A 24,414-nucleotide genomic window follows, 5' to 3' on the forward strand; every position below is an offset into this window, starting at 1 on the left:
TTTATACAATTCTGGACAGTATACAACTTCTCATAGTCCTCTGGAAGTTACAAGCGTAGATATTCTCAGAGCAGTGAGATTTTTTCGCACCGGTTCTTGTGGAGGTCTTGATTCATTGCGACCGTCCCATAAATGTCAGAGTCCCATACCTATAACACCCGATCATCTAATCTCCTGAAAACACAGTCTTTTCGACTTACAAAATCAAAAAACAACTCCCCTCCCCTAGGGCTTTACAATAAAATACCGGAGAGAATAAGGCAGCTTCCACTACAGAATTTCAAAAAAAAACTAAAATGTTACCTTCTTAAAAATTGTTTCTACTCTGTGGAAGAATTTGCATCTTCCCACATGGACATATAGAACACTGTACGTTGATATGCAGAACCCATTTATTGTATTTATATATATATGAAGAAGTTCTTCCTCTATTTTAAATATTGCACGACTGTACGTGCGTTTTAGGCAATTTGTATTTCAGTTATATTTATTTAAGTCGGTATTTTACTATAAACTGACACATTCTTCCTAGTTTTACATTTTATATTGAATGATATGACTTGCTACAAATGTTTTTTCTTTTTACATAACGTAGTCAAATAAAATCTATCTATCTATCTATCTATCTATTCAAGATATGCTAAGCTATAGTTCCAGTAGTTGTGGCGAACATCTTTTGAATTCTTTATCGAACCTTTGCAATATGCTTCTTTCTGGAAAGGTCAATCAAGACATACGTCCTATTTTATATGGTGCTTCTTTATGTGCGTTAAAGAAAAAGACTGGCGGTCTACGTCCTATAGCTGTTGGAAATTTTTAACGACGTTTAGTAGCGAAACTTGCTTGTTTCAATTTACGAGGATGTCTTGGAAATCTAGTTCGTCCCCAACAATTTAGTTTCGGAACAAATGGTGGTTGCGAGGCAGTAGCCCATGCTGCACGATGTTATATTAATCAAAACCCTAACTCAGTTGAAAAAGTTTTTCTGAAACTTGATTTTAAGAATGCATTCAATACTATAGACAGGAATTTCATGTTACATTCGGTGGCTAACGCCATACCTGACGTATATCCTTTTATTGAACAATGTTACAGTGAACCTTCTTTCTTAATATTTGGTAACGAAATTATAATGTCCGAACAAGGAGATCCACTTGGATCACTATTGTTCTGTCTTTCTATTTATCATATTATAACTAAAATATCCACTGAATTCAACGGCTGGTATCTGGATGATGGTTCAATTGGTGAGAAAGCAAATGTGATATTAGAAAATTTTCGTTACACAATAAGTCATTCGAAAGACCTGGGACTTGAACTAAATTTCGAGAAATGTAAACTCATTTTTCTGGATAAACAGGACCCTAACATCATCGATAAATTTAACCTAATAGCTCCTGGTATACGAGTGATTGAAAAACCCAATTGGTTTCTTCTTGGTGCCCCATTATCTGATGATGCCTTAAAATTTTGTTAGGAAGAAAAATTACAAACACTTCGTGTCATGTCAGGACGTTTATCTATTTTACCAACACATGTCGCATTCCATTTATTGAAGAATTCATTAGCCATTCCAAAAATATCGTTTATTTTGAGGTGCAGCCCTACTTGGCATGACGAACAGGGATTACAATATATCGATGACTAATTAAGAAGGATGCTGGAACTCATTACTAATAACCGTATCGAAGACGAAATTTGGTTACAGGCATCACTTCCAGTTTCTAGAGAGGATTAGGAATTCGTTCAGCCACTTGACTCGCTTTGCCATCATTTCTGTTCTCATTTTGCAGTGTTTCCAATCTGATAGAAATTATCTTACAATACCCAAAGCCAATATCTGATTGTGTTTTTGATCAGGGAAAATCTCTTTGGGAATCTAGAACTGGCCAAACAATGAAAATTGAAGACATGAAAAACCAGAGGGCATGGGATAAACCATTACTAGATCAAGCAACTAGTATTTTACTGAAGACAGCTTCTGACACTTCAAAAAATAAGGCTTGTCTTCTCGCAGTAACTGTGAAAGCATCTGGTGCTTGGTTAAATGCTGTTCCTGTAGCATCACTTGGGACTCTATTGGATGACGACTCTTTCAGACTTCTGGTTAAAATCTGTTTTTCCGTTAACCAGCTGTCGCACCCCTACGAACGACAACCCTCAGAAGTCGAAACTTGTGCGAGCTAAGGATTAACGAGGTCTTACCTTTTAACGTGTGATTCCTAACACGGATCGGACCTTGCCATCGGATTTCGACTTGGTACACTACTGTGTATTCAACACTTTTGTAAATGTGGTGCATTTGTGGATGAATCAGGTACTCATGGGTTGAGCTGCCATTTTAGCGCTGGTCGTTTATCTCGCCATTATGCAATTAATGATTTAATCAAAAGGGCTTTAACTTCAGCAAAAATTCCTGCGATTTTAGAACTCATAGGCACAAGTCGAGACGACGGAAAACGGCCGGATGATATGACATTTGTTTCATGGTAAATCTGTTGTTTGGGACTTTACTTGTGTAGATAAATTAGCAACTGCTACTTCTGCGAAAGCCGGTGCTGCTGCTTCTTTAGGAGAAAGTTCCAAACTACGGAAATATCAGAATTTGGGAAATAATTATATCTTTCGCCCAATAGCTATTGAAACGTTTGGTGTTTTTGGCTCTGAAGCCTTATCTTTCATCAATAAAATTGGAAAAAAGGTAACCGATGAAATTCACGAATCAAGAGCCACATCTTTTCTCATTCAGAAAATTAGTATAGCCATCCAAAGAGGAAATGCAGCTTCGATTTTCGGTACTCTCCCTGATTCCAAAAAACTTGATGAAATTTACTTGTTTCCTGAAAACCAATTTTATAAAGAAAAGAGGGGTAATAAGAAACCACTTCATGAAATTAAAATAAAAGCAAATGGAAAAAATACTTTCTCTCAGCAAAATTCTCAAATGGGTTTCAAAGATATTTCGGATTGTTCAGTGATAAATTCTTCAGTCAAAACCTTTGGGTTGGATGGTTTAAAAAATATTGGTAACACCTGTTTCATGAACAGCGTAATTCAATGTTTATCAAATACGAGATGGTTATTGGAATATTTGAAAAAGGATGAATTCATGAAAGATGTCAATACTAGTATTTCTAGAATGAAGGGTGCTTTAATCAAAGCGTTTGCAGAATTTATCAAGGAGTTGTGGTCAGTAGATTCATTTCATAAAGTAGTAAATACACCCAGTTAACACAAACATCTATGCGATGTTACTTTCTTGTCTTTGAATCTATTGAAATGTGAAGTTCTTATATACATCACTGTTACCGTAAAGGGATATTGAATTTGATTAAACGCGTCATCTCTCATCACTTTTTTGCTACAGCAAGGCACAAATAGACCTGAATCTGTGATGCTATTTGATGTATCAAAGACGCCCAAATGTGAATCACAAATTAATCATCTGTTGATTCGCATTTTTTTCGTCTCAGTGCAGTATATACTATTCACATAACGGTTCACATTCGGGACTCACAAAATAGTAAAGAGTGAGTTGAATTTTAACCGAAGTTTTATTTGTACCAAAAGTAGAAAATTTGACAAATAGATAGATTCTGTGGTTTCGCATTACTTAGTGTTCTGTGGTTTTACTGAGTTTGTGTTATCCGTTTAAAAATTATTTGGGATTGTTGTTTTGATGCAAAAGGTAAGTGGCAAATACAATAATAGTGAAAAAGGACTCCGCGTCTTTTCATATTCAGACATAAAACTCTTTCAATCAAGAATATTCAGTGTTTTAGATATCACATTGAAATATTGAAGCGGATCAACATAACCTCAATTTTACCATGGTAAGATATAAATCAGTTCAATGTTGTATGAGCTTCAGAAAGAGGAGAGGAATGAGATTGTTGTTGAATCATTATAGTCGACAATCTTCTTCTGTCGATCAGCACAAGTCAGTGTCAATATATTCAAAAGAGTCGAACATGGACAGACAGTTTCTAATACCCCATCATTAAATGTGATAATTTTGTAGTCAAGTCTATCTCTGTAACACAAATTGACTAAAAGTGTTTGAAATTCAACATTGATTCAGAAAATTTTGTTACAGTACCATACATTCATCATATGAAAAAAACATCTAATAGAATAATTTAAACAATATTTGTAGTGTTTAAATCACAACTGAAGGAAGTTGAAATCATTATTTGTTTATTTGATAAATGAGTTTTGTTTTCAATATGGGAGTTTTCAGTTTGAATCAGTCAACGAGTCATTTTCTTTCCCGTTTCCCGTCAAACAAAATATTGATATTTATTTTGTAGTTGTAAAGTTTGTTTTTAAGTTATCCATTTATACAGGGTCATTGTTATTTTAGTTTTTCCATAATTTTATCAGTCATATATTACTCTTGATATATCATTATGATACTATATTTTATATAAATACTTTACTAGAAGACGGATAGCGGATAGCGGTCCTTCAAAAGGGATTAATTCAACCAATTTGCTTTGAATTAAAAAATTTTTTGTGTAACCAGTTCTTGATCTGTCTGATCCCACTTGTATTTAGTGCAATAATTTGCTTATTGGCAACATCACTGTAGTAGAGGTTCATTCAGAATTCCTTTTTCTGAAAAATGTCAGTTTCTCGTAAAGTCTGATTATTGCAGTTATATCTCTCCAGATTGTCTTCTGTTATTTTGTTTACAGTATGTCTTATGCTGTGGTTTGCTTTCTTCATGAGAGTGAGGTAGACTCCGAAGTGCTACAGGAGGTGCCACTAACATGGTTGAGAGAAGATAACACAATATGTTTATGGCCACTAACTAATCAAACTCGACAAACTAATAGCAATGTTTGGGACACTTATAGTGAACTTGGAACAGAACAAAAATCACATTGAAACCAGTTACGAAAACACAGAAAAATTTCCCTTTAGTTCGGTCGAGGGAATGGTCGAATTCAATAGTATTGTAGAAACAGACCTTCTACGAAGGAAAGAATTGGTATGTACTAATTTAAAAAATTTGAATTGAACTGAGCTAAGAAATTAATATTTTTTGAAATTGTTTTCGTACTGAAACACTATAAGAACTAGTACTTTGTTTTATAATAATAACAATTAAAATTAGTCCCATTGTTGAATATATTATCTGGGTTTGTTGACCGTAATATGCACGTTTTTGTTCCTGCAGACCATGGCCGATAAAACTGGATAATACCTTTGAGAAAGTGTTAACATTGATGAATTATTTTCATTTCAATATTTATTATTTATGTCTGTATTATAATAAATGTGTGCTTGTTGTTCAAACTGACCAAGAACAATCGCCTTTTGTGTAAATCAATGTCATATATATATATATATATATATATATATATATATATATATATATATATATATATATATATATATATACTTACTTACTTATATACACTTACGAAAGTGAGGTGAGTAATTATGTGCATTACATAATGTAAAGTTTTTATTTCATGTTTTTTTTTACCAAGAGTGTTTGTCGTTTGGGAAGTGTTATGTTTACATATTGCGGCAAGTGAAAGGGATTACTAACCTCACTTTCGTAAGTGCAACACATTTCACAATATCTTAAATAAATATTACAATCAATTATCAATTCATTGTAGAGTTCCTGGTGAAGAGCCAATAAAAACTCAAAAGCTAGAACAGAAAAAAGAGTTCATTTATTTTACCATCCCCTTATTGACTGCATACCCGAAAATTATAAAAAATTCTTTCTCAGGAAATTGTAAGCTAAAATATTTATCTTTGTTGACGTTTCAAAGGTTACAATTCCCAGAAAAAATACAAAAAAATTCACACCAGAGAGTTTTAACAATATTCATAATTATTCATCCAAACATTTTCAGACGAAGTATTTTTTGACCATCGGAGGTTTGACTGCCAAAGACTTCCACAGCAAAGCTATGGGAAAACTGATGACCAACTCGTTGGCGCTGATGTGCAGCTGAAAGGGGTTGAAAAACAATCACAAAATTGGTGATTACCAATTACTGGAATGTTTATATGGTGAGAACATCATGAAAAAATCACTAGGTATTTCTACCAGAAGATGAGTTTTTGCTATTAACCTTTTTTCTTTTTCAAAACAATTGTCAAACTATAACAACGTATTTGAAATAACGCTTTATTGTGTGATTTGAGTATTGAGCATGTCTGAAGAAACTATTGTATAGTGAAACACGTGTCGCCGTTTCGTAAACTGATAAGTGAAAATCAAACAATTAATTGTTAATTGAATACGTTATGATGAATTTTCACCAAGCAGCCATTTACATCACTTTTATTAATATATTATAATATATTCCACTAGGAATGTAAGGATGGTATTTGTCAAAACATTTTATTTTTATTTTTCGTTGATAAATTCTATTCAGTTTTATTTCTAAAATTTATAAGAATTCAATAGAAGCATTATGAAACATATCATTTGATTTTAAGCTGGGTTTTTGATTTCAGGTGCAATTTGTCAAAGATTTGAATTGACGTTGATAGAGTTCGAGATATTGACGAAAGATTGGCTTCGCCATGCAAAGCAGAGGAGGACCAGAAAAGAAAATAAATCATCTTGTTAGTTTCTGTCATATGAGAAACAGTTTTCTGGGAATTTTGTTTTTGTTTGTTGCTTTCAGAGTTTATTTTTATTTATATTCATACTTATATACTATATGATGCGCAAATATAAATTGCGAAAATGCTTATTTGACTTTTTATTTTACTCTTTGGTGTTTGGCTATTGAACTTTGTAACTGACTACAGCATATAGTGTGTAACAAATGAGCTTCCTATAAAACTTTGAGGGAAAGAATTATATGAAAGATTTAGCTATTGGTATTTATTTGTATATTATCAATGTGATGAAGTGAAGAGTACTAAGAGCAATACCAATAATTGAATCATCAGAAGTTCCTTAAAGTTTCAGTGGATGCTCCACGTGACACACTATATGTGAATTGATCGGCTTTATCGCATTCACTATGAAAGCGACATCTATGCGAGTTACAACACACTTCAGAAAATGCATCGTTTTCATTGGAATGTGAGTTACTGAGTGAATCTTAATGTAACTCTCATTTTGAGAATTTCCAATCTCACATTTCATTACTAAAATCATGATTATGCGAGTTTGATTTTGAAGCGAAAGAGTACTTCACATTCAGCTCTTTTAGAGTTTCATTGTGCAACACAATGTGATGCCTGAAGCCGGTCACCAGGGTCCGAAATAGAAGTTCGTGAGATGTCAATGTGAGTCAAATTGCGATTCAAGGCTGTGATCTGAAACATGAATGTGCAGCACTTTGACATCTCTGAGATCGTTTTGTGTTAACTGGGCAGCCTCCTTAAAAAATCAAATTCAAAGTTTTGCTCCTCGATTCATGGGTAATTCCCATCAAGACGCCCAGGAGTTTCTTCGTTATCTTTTAGAAGGATTACATGAAGAGGTTAATATAATTAATGAAAAACCTAAACAAATCTTAACGGAGATTGATGAAAAATTAAGCGACAGCGAAAATGCACAAGAGTCATGGCTCACATATTTGAGGATGCATAACTCTAAGATTGTAAATAATTTCGTTGGCCAATTGAAATCCACGATGAAATGCACACACTGTGGATACTCTTCAGTAACATTTGATCCTTTCTGGGATTTGTCTCTCTCCATACCACAAAGAACCGACCAATTGAGTTTGTGGCAATGTTTGGATTCGTTTACAAGGGAAGAAACTTTGGATGGAAATGAAAAATCAACGTGTTCGAAATGCAAGGAAAGGAGAAAATGCACAAAGTCCCTATCAATCCACAAGTTTCCCTATATTTTAGTAATTCATTTAAAAAGATTCTCTCCAACGGAAAGTAGAGGCAAATTGAATGATGTCATCGAAATTCCTCTAGAAGGATTGGATATGGACAACTTTGCAGCAGAAAATGTGGCTACTTGTTATAATCTATATGCAATTTTAAATCACAGTGGGACTACTAATAGAGGACATTATACAGCATACTGCAGACACCCGTAAACTGGCGCCTGGCACCAATACAACGATTCACAATTGTCACCAATTTCACCAAAGTCACTTGTGAGAGGAGAAGGATGGAACAAAATCGCACCTTTAAGATAACCGAGAGAAAGTTTCTTTGTGCAATTATCATTTATTTTTTGTTAATTTCTTACATGTAACTGTTTCCATATAATTATCATCCAAAACAAACAAATAAGTTAATAAAACAATAGAAATAAAAAAAAAAGTTTGATTTCAATAAGTCATTTTTTTACGTCACTCAAACCTTTTCGGGGGTTTTTGCCTTTTAAATACGCCTTTCCTGTAGGCCAAATTCAATTATATGGATATTCAATTATCCGAACCAACGTCGGTTCCAATTGATCCGGATAAATGGGGATCTCTACTGTATTCCATATTCTCCACGTAAGATGAAATATTTGACTTAGGATGGAGTTCCCAAACTTGATGTTTATTCAAACTGAAAGTTGTTTTTTAAATACTTATATTAACAGCATACAAATTACTAAAACTAAGATATACAATTCTCATTTGCATACAACAAAAAACACATACTGCATAAAAGAGATTGTAATAATGGTGTCTACAAATTACGATTACAGATAAAGGCCGGGACACACCTGTCATACACCCTTCATATCCGACTACCATCATACAGTCGGACGAGTGTCTGAGAGGGAAATGGTTCTTTAGTTCGAATAGAGTAGTTCACATCGTTCCGATACGTAGCCAACCCCGCTCCCACCCGACTCCGTTCATGATCCGATCGTGCAGTCTATTTGTTATCTAGCTGCGGGACGCGTATCGCTTGGAATTTGTATATTTGAGTTTTTTGTTTTCTTTAAATTAAATTTAAAAAATGTCATTAAAACAAGTTATAATATCTCTAACTTCCAGTTACAGGCCTAGGTTTAGTATAGTTTCCATTTATTCTCCCAATTCGAAACATCTTCACATCATCTTGGCCAATGTTAGGGTTTATACATTTAATAATTTCTGTGCAGACTAATTTATCTTCTCGGTTGTTTTAGTTTTCAGGAAGGTAAAAAATAATCACTTTTTTTTTCTTGATTCCCGGTCTGCGATTTCGGCAATCACTTCACTCATTTGGAGGTTCCAGAATCTGCTGCTTGTTCTTCAGGGCTTCAATTTCGTTCTTTAGATCTGCGAGTGATTTAACTATAGCAGGAATCTGCTGTAGGACACAGCTACAATCATTGCATAAAATCCGGAGGACCCTATTTTTCAGTTGCATACACTTGATTTCGGTGGCTGATAACTCAGAGCAGAGTGAATTCGAGTGAACAGCCCTCTTACAGGAATCACACTCGAAATACGCTTCATCTCCCACATCATTCGTACATTTGCAGCACTTTAGTGGCATAATTAGTGGCAAAGTATATCACAAGCTTGTAGTTTCAGAATGATACGCACCAAATGATAAAAACTAGTCACTGTATGCACACACTATAACTCGCCTCTAGTAGGGCACGCCTCTGGTAACTGTAACTCGCCTTTGGTAGGGTACGCCTCTGGTAGGTGCTCTACCCACTTGTATTAACAGATGTGGCTAATTGCAAGCAATTTACGACTTAGTACCAGTACACTGAATCAATTTTAGATATAATTCAGTTTTAACTAACTCAAAACTTGAAATTAATTTTTATTTTGACAAAGTTATTCACGGTACTTTCACTGTCGTTTTGATGAGAAATTTGAAAATTTTCTTCGGGAAAAAACCACAAAATTTTTAGTTTCTGTTGGGACAACTTATTCACAGATGGTAAATAAGCGCCATTTTCTAAACAATGGATCAAAAAAAATTTCGTGTCTTAATTTTATACTGCTTCTTGATGGTAAATAATACCCTTCAAGCGAAGCAAACGCTTGAAAAGTGTTATAAGGACTTGGCTCCATCAGAAACAACAATTAAACGTTGTTTTGCCGACTTCAAACGTGGTCGTAGAGACACCGATGATGCAGAAGGCAGTGGACGTCCAAATGAGGCAGTAACATCAGAAAACGAAAAATCCACAATATCGTTTTGAATAATCGAAAAGTAAAGTTGCGTGAGTTAGCTGTAATGTAAAGCTATCAAAAAAACGTGTTGGCTTTATATTGCATGAGCATTTGAGTATGAGCTCACAATCGCGCGAGCTCACATTCGACCAAAAACAAGAACATCTTCATAATTCTGAGTAAGAAATTTCGCTCGAATGGAGAGGTCTTTGCTGAAACTGATGCCTATTTTGAAAAAAAAAAAGGATCGTTCAAACTGTATAGTACCTACAACATTGTACTGTACAATTTGCTGATGGTACGTCCTTTCTACTGAGTTCTTCTTCTTTGTGAAGGGTTATCTGACCAGGCTAATATTGCAATCTGTTTTCCTTTCCCTTTGCGCAACAAAAGCGATCCTCATCGTCACATGTGATGATCCTCCATGACAACATGAGACGTTCAGGACAGTGGTTGGACACCGATGAGCCACCCAGACACTTCCCAAAGGTGAAAACTCACCAAAAAAAAAGACCATGATTACTTTATGGTGGTCAGCGACTTGTGTGATTTACTAGAACAGTGCCAAACCATCACAGCGGAGTCCTATTGTGGGGAAATCAACGAAATGTACCAAAAATTGCGTCAGTAGCAGCCGGCACTGGTCTGCACATTTAAAAAATCAGCGTCCCAAAATTAAACGAATTGAGCGTCGAAGCACTTCGATAATTTTCTCACCAATAGATTATATCGCAATATGCTAATATAGACAATATAAGGATTTGGCAAAGTTTCAACTTCAATTTGGAAGTCATAATATCTCTACTTTGATGGAGTTGACGTAAGATACTATACGAGCTACGACAAAGTGAATTTATTATATGTTTGTGAAATTTCAGATCAGTATCTAGCAACAAACCCAAGTTCTTGCTTTCTGTAAGTATTTGTAGTAAGACTTGTCCAAACAAATTTGATTTCAATAAGTCATTTTTTTACTCACTCAAACCTTTTCGGGGGTTTTTGTCTATTGGCCAAATTCAATTATCCGGATATTCAATTATCCAGATATTCAATTATCCGAACCAACGGCAGTTCCAATTGATCCGGATAACTGGGGTTCTCTACTGTATTCCCAAGGACCGTTATATAACATAGGATAGCTGGATGAGTACAGATTTTCGCCAGTCGAGTAGCGCTTGGTGACGTCACCGCGGACCGATCTCAAAGCGTTCTCCATTACACATACGGAGCGAATATTACATTTTATATTTTTTGTTTTACTTTTGGGACATTTTTCGTTCATTTAATCAATACAAATTGAGAAATTGATGTAGTAAAGTTTTTAAAAGAAAGTACAAACTTTATTCACGAAAATAGAACAAAAACTACATTAGGAAAGAACAATTAAATAAAATTCCTAATGGGTGCTTACTTTAACATACGTTCTTTGTTATTGAAAAATAAATTGTAATAAAGAAGTTAACTACATTTACATACCTATTACTATGTAATGATTATTTTTAAACATTAAAAATATAAATAATAATTTTAAGAATTATTACATAATAGTTTTTTTCATTTTTTTAGCTAATTTCCGTTTCACGTCAGAATTTGGGGTACTGCAAATCTTGGGTTTACCTGCCCTTTTTAACTGACTGTCTAAAAACTGTTTTGTGTTTAAATAATTTATACAAATAACAGTCCTCAGTTTACAGAAGAGTTTGATTATATCAAAAGGTAAACTTTCTTTTTTTTAATTTTTAAAGATAATTTTTTGACAACCATTGGCTCTCTCCTTAGTTTGTTGTCGCCATGGTAAATTTCAAAGTGCTTGTTCCACTGTTTAATTTTATTTAAAAATTCACTTGAGGGTTTAATAAGACCCCCAAATGAAAGCTGCTGTACCCATGATGGTATATTGGGAGAAAAATCAGATTTAATCTTATAAGTAAAATCACCTAGTTGTGGATGAGTCGTTTTAAATTTCTTTGCTATAAAACCAGCAATATACTCAAAAGCATCATCTATAGTTTCTGGTGATTTTGTATCGGAAGTTCCTGAAATGTCAGATGTTGAAAACGAACTTCCACTGCTACTACTTTGAGTTACTGTGCCATTAGAGGTGCTATTACATGCGTCTTCTTGAGGTAACTCGACAAAAACCTTAGCTTGTTCCAAAACTCTGGCGACCATATACTCCTCAGGAACCGTTTCTTGTGTGTTTACCTTGAAAACAAAAGTTAACATGCACATTGAAGCAATAAAAAATAAAATGTTTTTTATTACCCGAGCCTCTAAAATACCAGGATTTTTCCTAAAATAATCATCCTTATTCTTTTCATGGCTTCTAATGGTGACGGGTGTTCATTTGGGCCTCGGCACCGTAGTTGGGAAAAAAATTTTCAAGGCAATCCTGATTGAGTTTGTGAGTACAGATGTAATGTACATCTTTACATTCGGCTGTGATATCCCGGTACAGTAACTTTAAAGATTCAATGGACATTATCATCCCTTTTTGAAATGTTTGTAAACATTGTTTTCCTTCGGCTCTCATGTCAAGTAGCATAGTTTTAACTTTATCTAAATGGTGTTCTTGTTCATTTAAATAAATTCCATAAGGAGCTTTCAAACGATTGGGATCAGGTGGTGTTTTTACATGACTGTTGAAAATATCAAACCAAGAATTAACATCGTTTATAAACATGCCAAGGTCTTCAGCAAGTTTTTTGTCGGGGCCAGGTTTGTATCGTAACAGAGCCTGTGCTGTATTGCGGGACAATAATTCGGCTGCTAGTCTTACGTTTTGTCGTTTACTTTTTTCAACAGTAATATGTTTTTGCGAAATTTTGTAACAGGAATTTACCTCTGTATCAGTTAATTCTATTAAATTTTCTAACGGTTGTTTACATATTTTAATATTTCCGTCACTGTCTAGAACAAATCCTCTGTCCAAAAGCCAATTACGGATGAGTTTAAGCAAATGTGGAGCATCCGCAAAAACATATATATTTTTTTCCGTCTGTGGATGGTGAAATAGGTCTTATTTATATCAACAGATAAATCTTTCCACAAGCCAACATTACTGCTTCCACAGTCGCTGACAATTGCCACACACTGGTATGATATTTTATGCAATTGTGTAATAATGTTCATTAATATATCCTTCGTCATTTTTTGGTCGAAGCCTATATAAATAGGCTGCTTCCAAGTGGAAAAAAGGCTCCGAACCATACACACTTGCATTAAATTGTAGTTGCCTAGAACTTGATCTTAGCCAACATCGTATTCTAAAGTAGATTTAACCTTTACTTCGTCGAAGGAAATTACTACATATTGTTCCATGATCGACATATTTTCTCCAGCTACTTTCAAAAAAGTTAGCACATCTTTCAATAAGCCTGGCTTTATAGTAATTTTTGATGCCCAACTCCTTAAAGTGGACAATGCTGGTAAAGGAAAATTTAGTTTAGTTCGCAAAAATACATAACATTTTCTGCTAAGATAACGAAGAGTAAAAGCAACAGCAATCTCTTCTGTAGTCCAATTCACGCATTTCTTTTTGTTTAGAAGAATGGCAATTTGATTATCTGTCAAAAGTTTTTTCAATGCATTTAGGGCCTCTTCTTTCTGAGGAGATTTTTTTTTCTTACTTTTCATTTTATAATAAACAAGCTGTTTTCTTTGTAAATTCAATCTTCGCTTCATACTTTCCATTTTTTTGCATAATTTAGAGTAATTTTTGCGGAGCTTTTCATACTGAATGGATATATTATTTTCTGATGCAATTAAAGCGTTGCTGATGATGTGAGATGAACCTGCTAATGAGGATGGTTCACTTGAAATGGTAAGGTTCAAGTCGACTGAAGTAGCTTCTGGCTCCTTTTCGAAAATCTTATCCATTTCTTCTTTGTGACGTGTCACCTTTTCCTTTTTTAAATACCTTGCCTCTCGCGATGAATTTTTTGGTACATATGTTGTACAGGTTTGGGGCAGATTTAAACTAGGTACAGCACTTTTTTTAAGCAGTTTCCTTACAGGCAATCCTAATAATTCGTTTCTCAGGTCTCTTTCGTAATCACTGCTAGTAAAATAAACGAAACAAATTTGACTGGTATCAGGATTACATTTATCCGCTCTTTTGCAGCGTCTTATCCATTCTTTTCGTACAGTACTCGATACGAAATCATTTGCTTTAGGAAAGTTGTGGTAAAAAATGTCTTTTCCGGTAAGTTTTGTGGACACACGGCAGTTGTTACAACCAAAAACAGCGCAACGACGTCCTGGCATGTTTATTGTAAAAAAATTCTTTCATTTACTAGATGCACGAAGAAGTATAAACACAAAAACCGTCACTTAACAACGTGTCTCATCGCGTTCACAGTCACACACCGCGATATTCCAACGGCTACGGGTCCGCGGTGATGTCATAAAGTAGTGGGGACTCGGTTCACGCACGACAACGTTGCTGGTATAGGGATCTGGCTATCCTATGTTATATAACGGTCCTTGCTGTATTCCATTCTCTCCACGTAAGATGAAAATATTTTACTTAGGATAGAGTTCCCAGTTCATTCAAACTGAAAGTTGTTTTTTAAATACTTTTTTTATTTTCATACCACAAAAAGCACATACTGCATAAAACTGATTGTAATAATGGGTGTCTACAAATTACGATTACAGGTAATCAGAGTCTATTGAAAAACTTTAAACATTATTTTAATAAAAAAACGAACTTAGTTTATATTAATCAAACTTTCACAAAAAATAACTTAGGAAAAACATTTTCTTCCAAGTACTTATGAAAATTGTTCCTAAAGAAACACAAATTTGATATATTGTAAGTGATTAGAAAAATTTCTTAATTAAATTAAAACGGGTAGATGTTTAGGGAGAGATTAATTTTTGAGAATGGTGCTGAAAAGGCAATGAGGCAGTGTCTTATTCCGAAACATTGATGTCCACTATTGAGGGGTGACAGTGTTCTATGTGAGTAAAATATCACCTATTTTATACACTATTTGTCTAGCAATCTCTTGATGTTTGATTCGATTCCATAACGAATATTTGAAGTACAAACTCAATGGAACAAAGTATTTTATGTATAATTCAATGTTCATATAAAATTAGTTGTTTCGAAAGTTTTTTTCTTTTGTGTAATTCAATGTTTATATGAGAGTAGTTGTTTTGAGAGGGCTTTTATCTTCCAGTTTTGTGTCTGAAAGTTACTTCTTTGCATGATCAGCACATCTTTGTGAAGAGTTTATTTCGAAATTATTTGCTTTCTTCCTTTATTTGGAAGATTTCCCCATTTTTTATATAATGGTGAAGAAGTAGAAAGGCAAAAACCTTTCTTTCCCAAAAATTATTCTCCCTCAGAAATATAGCACTTTCAATTCAATCTGTTCAATGTTTTGTACCTTCATGATGTGTATAATTCAAGTATAATTATTTAGTTATATTTGCTTCTTTGTTCATAATGTACTTACTATTGAATAATTTTAAATAGTACTCAGTTAAACAGAGCGGTATTAATACTGGACTTTGCCAAGGATTAATGAAGACATTATTGTTAATTTTATAATTTGAGATAATACATCAATTTTATCAACTTCTCAATTTTCGATACCAAAAAACAAATTATCAAAAGGTAACTTTGCACAATGAAATATTTTTTCTGATTTTCATGAGTTTTCGAAGACTTCAAGTAGATTCAACATTGAAATGATTTTTTCTCCCAGTATATGTTCTGCATAAAAAAGCATTATGAATGTGTTTTTTCATGAGTTTTCAAATTACCACTTTGATTAAATGACTTCAAGCAAGTTTTACACTGAAATGGCTTTTCACCAGTATGGGTTCTTTCATGCGATTTCAAATGAGCACTCTGAACAAAGGAGTTTAAGCAGATTTTACACTGGAATGGTTTTTTCCCAGTATGAGTTCTTTCATGACTTTTCAAATTACCACTTTTAGTGAATGATTTCAAGCAGATTTTACACTGGAATAGCTTTTCACCAGTATGGATTCTTTCATGCGATTTCAAATGAGTAGTCTGAAAAAAGGACTTTGAGCAGATTTTACATGGAAAAGGTTTTTTTGCAGAATGAGTTCTTTCATGTCTTTTCAAACTAATGCTTTGAGTGAATGACTTCAAGCAGATTTTACACTGAAATGATTTTTTTCCAGTATGAATTCTATCATGTGTTTTCAAACTACCACTATGAGTGAATAACTTCAAGCAGATTTTACACTGATATGGCTTTTCGCCACTATGGGTTCTTTCATGAGCTTTCAAATTACTATTTCGAATAAATGACTTCAGGCAGATTTTGCACTGAAATGGTTTTTCACCAGTATGCATTTTATTGTGAGCTTTCAAATTACCTCTTTCAACAAATGATTTTAGACATATTTTACATTGGAATGATTTCTCCCCTGTATGAATTTTTTCATGTATTTTCAAATAACTTTTCGAAATGAATGATTTCGAGCAAATTTTGCACTGATACGGTTTCAGAATATGATCGTTTGCAGTGCCAAACTCCTTTTGACATAACGCTGACGACTCCTTTTCATTGAAGCTCTCTTCTTTCTTCTCGATGACTGTTTCATCCTCTATTTTAACGAAAACGTTCCCAGAATCTGTGAAAAAATTACGAATTTATACAAAATTATTTGTTTAAAAATAACATTCATATTTCACTTATTTTCTGTCGATTTTACCCCCCAAAAAAGAGTAACGTTTTGGGGTTCTACTATCCAAATAGTTTATAACCACTAAAAAGTTTGTGAAACAAAGTTATTGAATGTTCTGTAATGTATCTGAACTGGCCATAAATTTATATAAACCAAAAAATTTAAACTTTTCATGAAATGTGGAAATGAATATTTTTTACAAACTATTTACTGGTCATAAAGATTCCAATATATAATTAAACAAACTATTTTAATCAAAACCAATCAAACATATTAATAATGAATCAAAATATATTTATTCATATTTTTTCTTTCTTGAGGTTTAATGAATGAAAAATTCAAAATTAGAAATTTAAAAATAAATTGTAAAAAATTCAAGGGGAAATGAATAATCACTACCGAGGAGATTTTTTGTAATTGATTATCATGTCACTATTTCGATTGATAGGTAGAATTGGAATGTCATAAAATGGCATTAAATTAATCTAATGAAAGCTTTTTTCACATACTATTATAACTGAAGCACACTTTCTTGGCGTGTTTTTCGCTTAACAAGTTAGCATCATCAGGAGATGATTGAAACTGAATTTTCAACTAAGTTAGAACCTTTTATTTACAATTGGAGGTGGCATATACATCAAATCCAGAACTCACCGAGACGGATACAGTTCCACCCTCCTCACAGGAATGCAGATCAGAGGAAGATACCTTTGTGAATATTCTACCATTTTTCAATATATAAAGTAGAAATAACAAAGAGAATACCAGGTTGTTCAAAAAATAAGATAAATGTTCAAATGTCGTAGGCTACATACATTCGATCAGCGATTTTTTTCATGTTGGTACACTCGTGTACCAATATAAAACACAGTTTCAGCTGTTTAGCATGTTTAGTTTGTTGGTGAGAGGCATACAAGTTACAAGTGTTTTGCATGTTCGGCAATTTTCTGCTATGGAAAAAAAATGATCAAAGAATCTGAGTCAAATTTTTGTAAAAAATAGAATTAAGTGCTCAAAAACACTTGAATATCAACTGTTAGAAGAATCAAAAAGCATAAAAAATTATGGGAATGTTCATTCCAGTGTCGTTATCATGGCAACAAAAACTTAGCAATAAAATTGAAACCAATAAATTGATGGATGGAGCCGTTACTACGCGGCAGGAAATCATAATGAATAAAAGAGAATTGAAACTTTCTATGTGTGACCCTGGTAAGCTGGTCTGACTGGTCACTGTCAACTAAGGAAACACCTCCATAATATGGGGCTGGTGGACACACCTCTATGCAGGATGTGTGAACAGGAAGATGAGACTGTCAGGCATGTCCTGTGCGAGTGCCCGGAGTTATCGTCAATAAGAGAGTGTGTGTTCGGCGAGTCTTGGCCTACACCTGTCGATATAAAGGAGATGTCTCCCACCTTCCTGGAAAGGACAGGATGGACTATGATCTAGGAGGACAACTCCTCGGGAGGATGTACAATGGGTCACATGTGGCCTAAGTACTGTGGGCTTACACTCACTCTCCCTACTCTACAGATACAGATAGGGTCTAGATTACAACAATGGAATTTACTAGCCCCTAAAATCAAAGTTACAATATTTAGGAACCGTAACCATGAGCTATCCTCGTTTTTTACTATGCAGGATAAAATGTGTGTTTGTGTAAATCCAAATGGTATGAGGGAAAAATTAGGATTTGCACATAACCCGGACGAATGGCGTTTATTTATAGATTCATCTAAAACAGGGCTCCTGATCGAGAAGGAATTCTTTCAATAATAATAATAATAATTTTTATTGGTCTCAAGAAACATAAAGTTTGTAGACAGGTCAGTAGAAAAATACATTTAAAAATTTATATAAGGTCATACATTAAAATTGGTTAATGATAAAAAAATAGAAGGTATAACGCAATAGAAAAGCTAAATAATACATAAAAACAATGGCATTATACATTATAAATATATAAAGTAAGTATATAGATAATGATGAACAGACCTCAGAAACCTGCCTACACCTCAATGTTGTGTATATTTTGGGGGATTCTGTTATAGAATGCCTCATACAATGCCTTAGTGTGAATGGGATAAGCAAAAGATATACACTGGTGGTGCAGTGAACAACTTATTTGACCTAAAAATTACCCTACATGAATCTCTAGAATTTTTATTGAAAAGTACTCGTACCACTTTTTTTTGACACAGAAAAACTCTACATAATTCATTACTTGAACCCCAAACTGTTATTCCTAGCCTAATGATTGAGTAGAAATTTGCATAATACACATGTATGTCACTTATTCTAAATGCAATAAGTTATAATACGTAGAAGTGGCAAATATGTGGTGTCCTAAAAGTCATAGGACTATTATTAGGTCTTCAGAGCGGATTTACGAAGTTTTACTGTTTTCTTTGCCTTTGGAACAGTAGAGCAACACAGAGCCATTATCAAGTAAAAGAATGACTACCCAGAGATAAATATCTTCCAGGTGTGTTTGCTTGACCTGGAAGAATATACCTCTTGTTAATCCCAAAAACGTTTTGTTACCTCCATTACACATCAAACTGGTGTTAATGAAAAATTTTGTAAAAACATTAGACAAAGGTGATGCGTTTGAATATCTTAAACACGTTTTTCCAAAATTAAGTGATGCAAAGCTCAAGGAAGGTATATTTGTTGGACCACAAATTAGAAAACTAAGTGATCAACAGTTTGATCAAAAATTATGTAATGTTGAAATATCTGCGTGGACTTCTTTCAAAAGAATTGTTTCCGAGTTTTTGGGGAACAAGAAAGTAGAAAATTACGAAACACTTGTAGAAGAACTACTTAACAACTACTATAATAATAATAATAATAATAGCCTTTATTACCCAACAGTTAAAAACCATTTACAGGGTTAACTAAGTATTTCAAAAAAGTAAATGAAATGAAATACTGAGATGCAGTGTAAACAATATATTCTAGGGAATCATAAATTGATATCACACAAATTTGAAATTATTGCAAATGCTAACGATAGGTGACTTGAGATACAAATTGGTTCTAGACAGTCGGCTGTAAAAAGTTTTTGTACTTTTAGTTCTAAAATGAGGCACACAGAAATTTATAAAAGATAACACCTCATAGCATCCACATTGTTGTGCAGTGATTTATACATAAAAATTGTTCCAGCACGTTTTCTGCATAATTCAAGACTTTTAATATTGAATGTCATGGTAAGAGATTCACATGGAATACCTCTATCAGGATAGATAACATAAGATTTTAAGTAAATAAACTTTAGGAAACGACGTTGAACTTTTTCAAACAATGTATAATAGCAATTGTAGAATGGAGACCTTAAAACAGAGCCATATTCTAATGTTGACCTTAAACTCTCAATGCTTCACTTACTTTCGATCTAATGTGGTTGGAAAAAGACAAATTTTGAACAAAATATACACCAAGATCTATGAGTTACTTTGTGACAGTGAAATGGTATCTACTCGATAATTGTACTCGATGACCAACATTTTCCTACTATAAGACACTACTTTACATTTGGATGCATTGAGATATAGTTTGTTAACTTCACACCAAGTCTGTTTATTTCAGAATGGGATGTCGCATATCTCTCAAAATCCATTTATTGCACTCCCGTTCGAATTTTTTCCCAGAAAATTTGGGTGCTGTCAATGACGAACTAGGGGAAAGGTTCCACTAAGACATACTGACAATGGGATGCAGCAATGATGGGGGATTATTGTTGATTCCTTAATGAGGGAAAACGATGAAACATATAAACAAAAGTTAACATTTTAAAAAAAGTTAGGCACAAAAGACTTCATCTGAATGTTTTTCTTGTGTTTTGTAAATAAAGTCTCAAAATATATGGTTTTTTTCTTGTTTTGATCTCATATTTCCCTATATGTGAAAATTTTTGTATAAAATAAAAATAACTACAACTAAAAATCTAAACGTGATGGAAAATTGTTGATGTTGTAGTTACAGTCAGGATGCTTCAAACTCTCATGCATAGCCATTATGATATTAATCGCAATTTTTTCTTATTTATTGGCTAGTGTAATTAAACAAACTATTTTGATTCATACCAATCAAACAGATTGGTAATAAATCAAAGTGTATTTATTCATAATATTTTTTCCTTCTAGAGGTTTTATGAATGAAAAATTCAGATTAGAGATTTGAGAATAAATTGTAAAAAAATTCAAGGGAAAATTAATTATTAATACTGAGGAGATTTTTTGTAATTGATTATTATGTCACTATTTGGATTGATAGGTCTGGCATGAAATGATTCTAATGAAAGTTTTTTCACACACTATAACTAGAGCACTCTCTCTGCGTGCGTTTCGCTAAATAAGTTACAATCATCAGGAGACGTTTAAAACTAAATCTTTCAACTAAGTTAGAGCCTTTTATATACAACTGGATGTACCGAATACAGCAAATTCAGAACTAGACTGACCGAGACGGATCAACAGGTGTACTTTTCTCACAGGAATGCAGATCAGAGAAAGATACCTTTGTGAATATTATATTATTTTTCAATACACAAAGTATGAATCACAAAGAGAATACGAATGTGTGAACTGTTGACAGTGGCATACGCTGATTGTACTCTTGAGTCAGAAAAATACAAAGGTACACAATAGAGGTGTTAGGGTATGGGGCGGTCACGCGAGGCCTACTTACTCGTAAATTCCCGAAATTTAGCGAAAAAATCGCTAAATTAGAATGGAACACAGTGTTCAAATCGAAGCACTGCACTGCATCCATTTAATTTTACCGGAAACCCCCGACCATCCAGAAAAACATTATCTATCTCTTTTTTACGTTTAAATTAGAGAGAGTTCATGTTATTTTTGATGAAGCGGAACACACTCAGCTCATTCTCATTCATTACATCGGTACACACACTTAAAACAGTTATTCCAATTATTTTAAAACAAAAAGATGCAGTAATCAGACGGTTCATGCCTTTTTTGCCTGATCAGAATGTGGCTACCCCTGTTTTTGTTTTAAATTTTATCAAAGATCGCAACTTACAAGATGGATAGCAATTCGCATATTATTAACTATACCTGCAACAGTTGCTAATGAGGAGAGGAGATTTTCTAAGTAAGTAAGTAAGGTAATTTCATTATATCTTTTTCCTTTTTTTTATATAGGTTTGAATTTCCGTTGCAGGGTGAGATGTGATTCTGAAGATTTTGTCAGTTGAGATGTAATGAAAATATCAACTGGTAGAGAAATCAAAAAGCATAAAAATTACGGGAATGTTCATTCCGGTGTGGGTATTATAGCAACAAAAATTTAGAATAAAATTGAAACCACCTGATTATATTGAATGAGATTGGAAAATCCTGAATGCAAAACAATGGGTTTTGAATCACAAGTCATACCTTACCCTGTATTTCAAAGAACTTATTTTGAGGGCCTTCACTTATTTCTTCAATACATTTTTCTGATTTGGGTTCAAGGTAAACATCAATGACACCTTCACTTCTAATCTGATCTATATCATATTTTTCTTCGAGGTTATGGGTAACCATTTCAATACCAAACATATCACATTTTCCAGATTCACTGACCATTTCAGTTTCACATTTCATATCTGTTTCAAAAACCACTTCATCCTTAACAGATTCAAGCTCTCTCTTAACCTGTATTTCAAGGAACTTATTTTGAGAGCCTTCACTTATTTTTCCTATACAGTTTTCTGATATGGGTTCATTGTAAACATCAATGACACCTTCACTTTTAATCTGATCTATATCATATTTTTCTTTGAGGTTATGGGTAACCATTTCAATACCAAACATATCATATTTTCCAGATTCACTGACCATTTCAGTTTCACATTTTATATCTGTTTCAAAAACCACTTCATCCTCAACAGATTCAAGCTCTTTCTTAACCTGTATTTCAAGGAACTTATTTTGAGGGCCTTCACTTATTTTTTCTATACATTTTTCTGATATGGGTTCATAGTAAACATCAAGGACACTTTCACTTTTAATTTTATCTATATAACATTTTTCTTCGAGGTTATGGGTAACAATTTCACCACCAAACAAATCATATTTTCCAGATTCACTGACCATTTCAGTTTCACATTTCATGATATTTGTTTCAAAAACCACTTCATCGTCAACAAATTTAAGCTCTCTATTAATGTTGTCTTCAGGTTCGGAGAGAGCTTTATTCATAAGTGATAATCTTCTTTTCTTAACAGCATACATTCTCTCCTGTGGTGATGAAACATTACGTTTTTGGCATTGAAATTTATGAGGCATAACTCCTTTATTTAAGAGTAATTTAACTTTTTCGCCTTGTTCCTTCATGAGCTTGTATTTAATATAATTTACTGTATCTTCCTTGATCTGAAATAAACAAAACACTTGGTGAAGCATCTTGGGATACCTAAGTAGAAATAATAAATAACTTTAAATATAGGTTCATAGAAAATAGTTTTTTTAAGTCTAAGCAAAGCTTAGATGAAGAATCTTCTAAGATGTTATGACATACGTAAATAAGGTTATGACCTTATAGAAAGTTCTGTAACTATATGATGTTATTTGTCCAAATATAATATACTTACATTAAAATGATCTTCACAACAATGTTGACGCGATATTGGAGATACATTATCCCTTCGCATAACCTTACACCATTGTTTACGTATGTTTGGATCTCTTGGAACAGCAAAGAAAACTTTATCTGGTGTACTTTTTATAGTGTTCGGACACATTGGTACCATGCAATATCTGTAAAATGGCTTTTTTTCTTTTTCCATGATTATTATTACGCGATATTTAAACTAAAACACCTTGTTAACTATCAAACTAACTCTCAATGCAAACAATAAACTGACAGGACGTGCCCTATGACGTCACACCTCAAGCGCGCGAGAAATAGGAGCGTTTGAACTTGTCAAATTAAACCAATATTTTTAAGATTTTATGTAGAAAAACTTACTACTCTTACAGCTATGTTTATTTTTTTTTCTATATCAAAATGAAGTGAATATTGATTAAAAAAAATACAAAAATTGCCTGTATATTCCCTATTCTTCTACAAACATCGATAGCCATTATCTTTGAATACATACGATATGTTTTCAATGAACGACAAATTTCAATTCACTTGTCAATGTTGTCGTGTCTACGAGTCTTTAACTGGTAGATATACAAAAGATATTTTAGCATTTTATCGGTTTAAACCTGAGTTCAAATATAAGCTTAAGCCCAAGTTTAAACTAAACTATAAACGAGACCTATACAACAGGCTCATTCAGGTTAATTTAGTTTTTTATCGAAAATTATATATTATAAAAGTAAATCATCTCCCAAGTATCCCACAAAATTTTCCGGTTTTTATGTCAATTAACAACTGACCAAGAGCAATTGAAAATGTGATATCGCCCGCGGTACGTCCTGACGTCACATCAGGCAGCAAGCTTCGAGTGGTGGCCACCGGGCCTGTAGTTGGAGATTATGAATCGCTGCCATCGTCGGATTTTGTTTCATTTGCTGACTGATTTGAAAACACAGTGTTACATATTCACGCAGTTGATACTCTGCAGTAAACAACACACAACTTGCTCTCTACAGCTTCAGTACACGTATGTATTTCGCTTATTCGCCAGCACAGACGTCCTGGCAA

The 24,414-nt window shown here is 33.5% G+C and overlaps 2 protein-coding genes across 3 annotated transcripts in view; one reads left to right on the forward strand and one right to left on the reverse strand.

The window, feature by feature from the left end:
• LOC111512688 (uncharacterized) overlaps positions 1-20,617 on the forward strand; it is a 50,011-nt gene extending 29,394 nt beyond the window's left edge. The window contains exon 2 of the mRNA XM_074185927.1: positions 20,341-20,617. Within this exon, the coding sequence (XP_074042028.1) occupies positions 20,341-20,432 (92 nt within the window). The 3' untranslated portion in view covers positions 20,433-20,617. The remainder of the gene's footprint in view (positions 1-20,340) is intronic.
• LOC111512685 (uncharacterized) lies at positions 14,701-23,646 on the reverse strand. Of its 2 annotated transcripts, none has more exons than XM_023168831.2 (3): positions 23,351-23,646; positions 22,157-23,132; positions 14,701-16,688 (listed from the first exon to the last, which is right to left on the reverse strand). In XM_023168831.2, exons 1-3 carry the CDS (start codon positions 23,543-23,545, stop codon positions 15,808-15,810), a joined length of 2,052 nt encoding a protein of 683 aa, XP_023024599.1. In that variant the 5' UTR covers positions 23,546-23,646; the 3' UTR covers positions 14,701-15,807. The 2 variants fall into 2 exon arrangements, with proteins under 2 accessions (XP_023024599.1, XP_023024600.1); XM_023168832.2 differs by having other exon boundaries at positions 16,555-16,688; positions 22,152-23,132; positions 23,351-23,642.
• Between the last annotated feature and the right edge of the window lie 768 nt (positions 23,647-24,414).

Source organism: Leptinotarsa decemlineata, unplaced genomic scaffold, assembly GCF_025532065.1.
Source record: "Leptinotarsa decemlineata unplaced genomic scaffold, Ldec_3_MD MMD2_tig00078363_RagTag_RagTag, whole genome shotgun sequence".
Lineage (NCBI taxonomy): Eukaryota > Metazoa > Arthropoda > Insecta > Coleoptera > Chrysomelidae > Leptinotarsa > Leptinotarsa decemlineata.

Excerpts from the sequence above, each read along its gene's own strand:
- LOC111512685 (XM_023168831.2), bottom strand. The coding sequence starts at position 23,545 with ATGGAAAAAGAAAAAAAGCCATTTTACAGATATTGCATGGTACCAATG. Across the intron at positions 23,133-23,350 it reads GTTGTGAAGATCATTTTAAT|ATCAAGGAAGATACAGTAAA; the intron begins GTAAGTATATTA and ends TGTTTATTTCAG. Across the intron at positions 16,689-22,156 it reads TAAGTTCTTTGAAATACAGG|ATTCTGGGAACGTTTTCGTT; the intron begins GTAAGGTATGAC and ends ATTTTTTCACAG.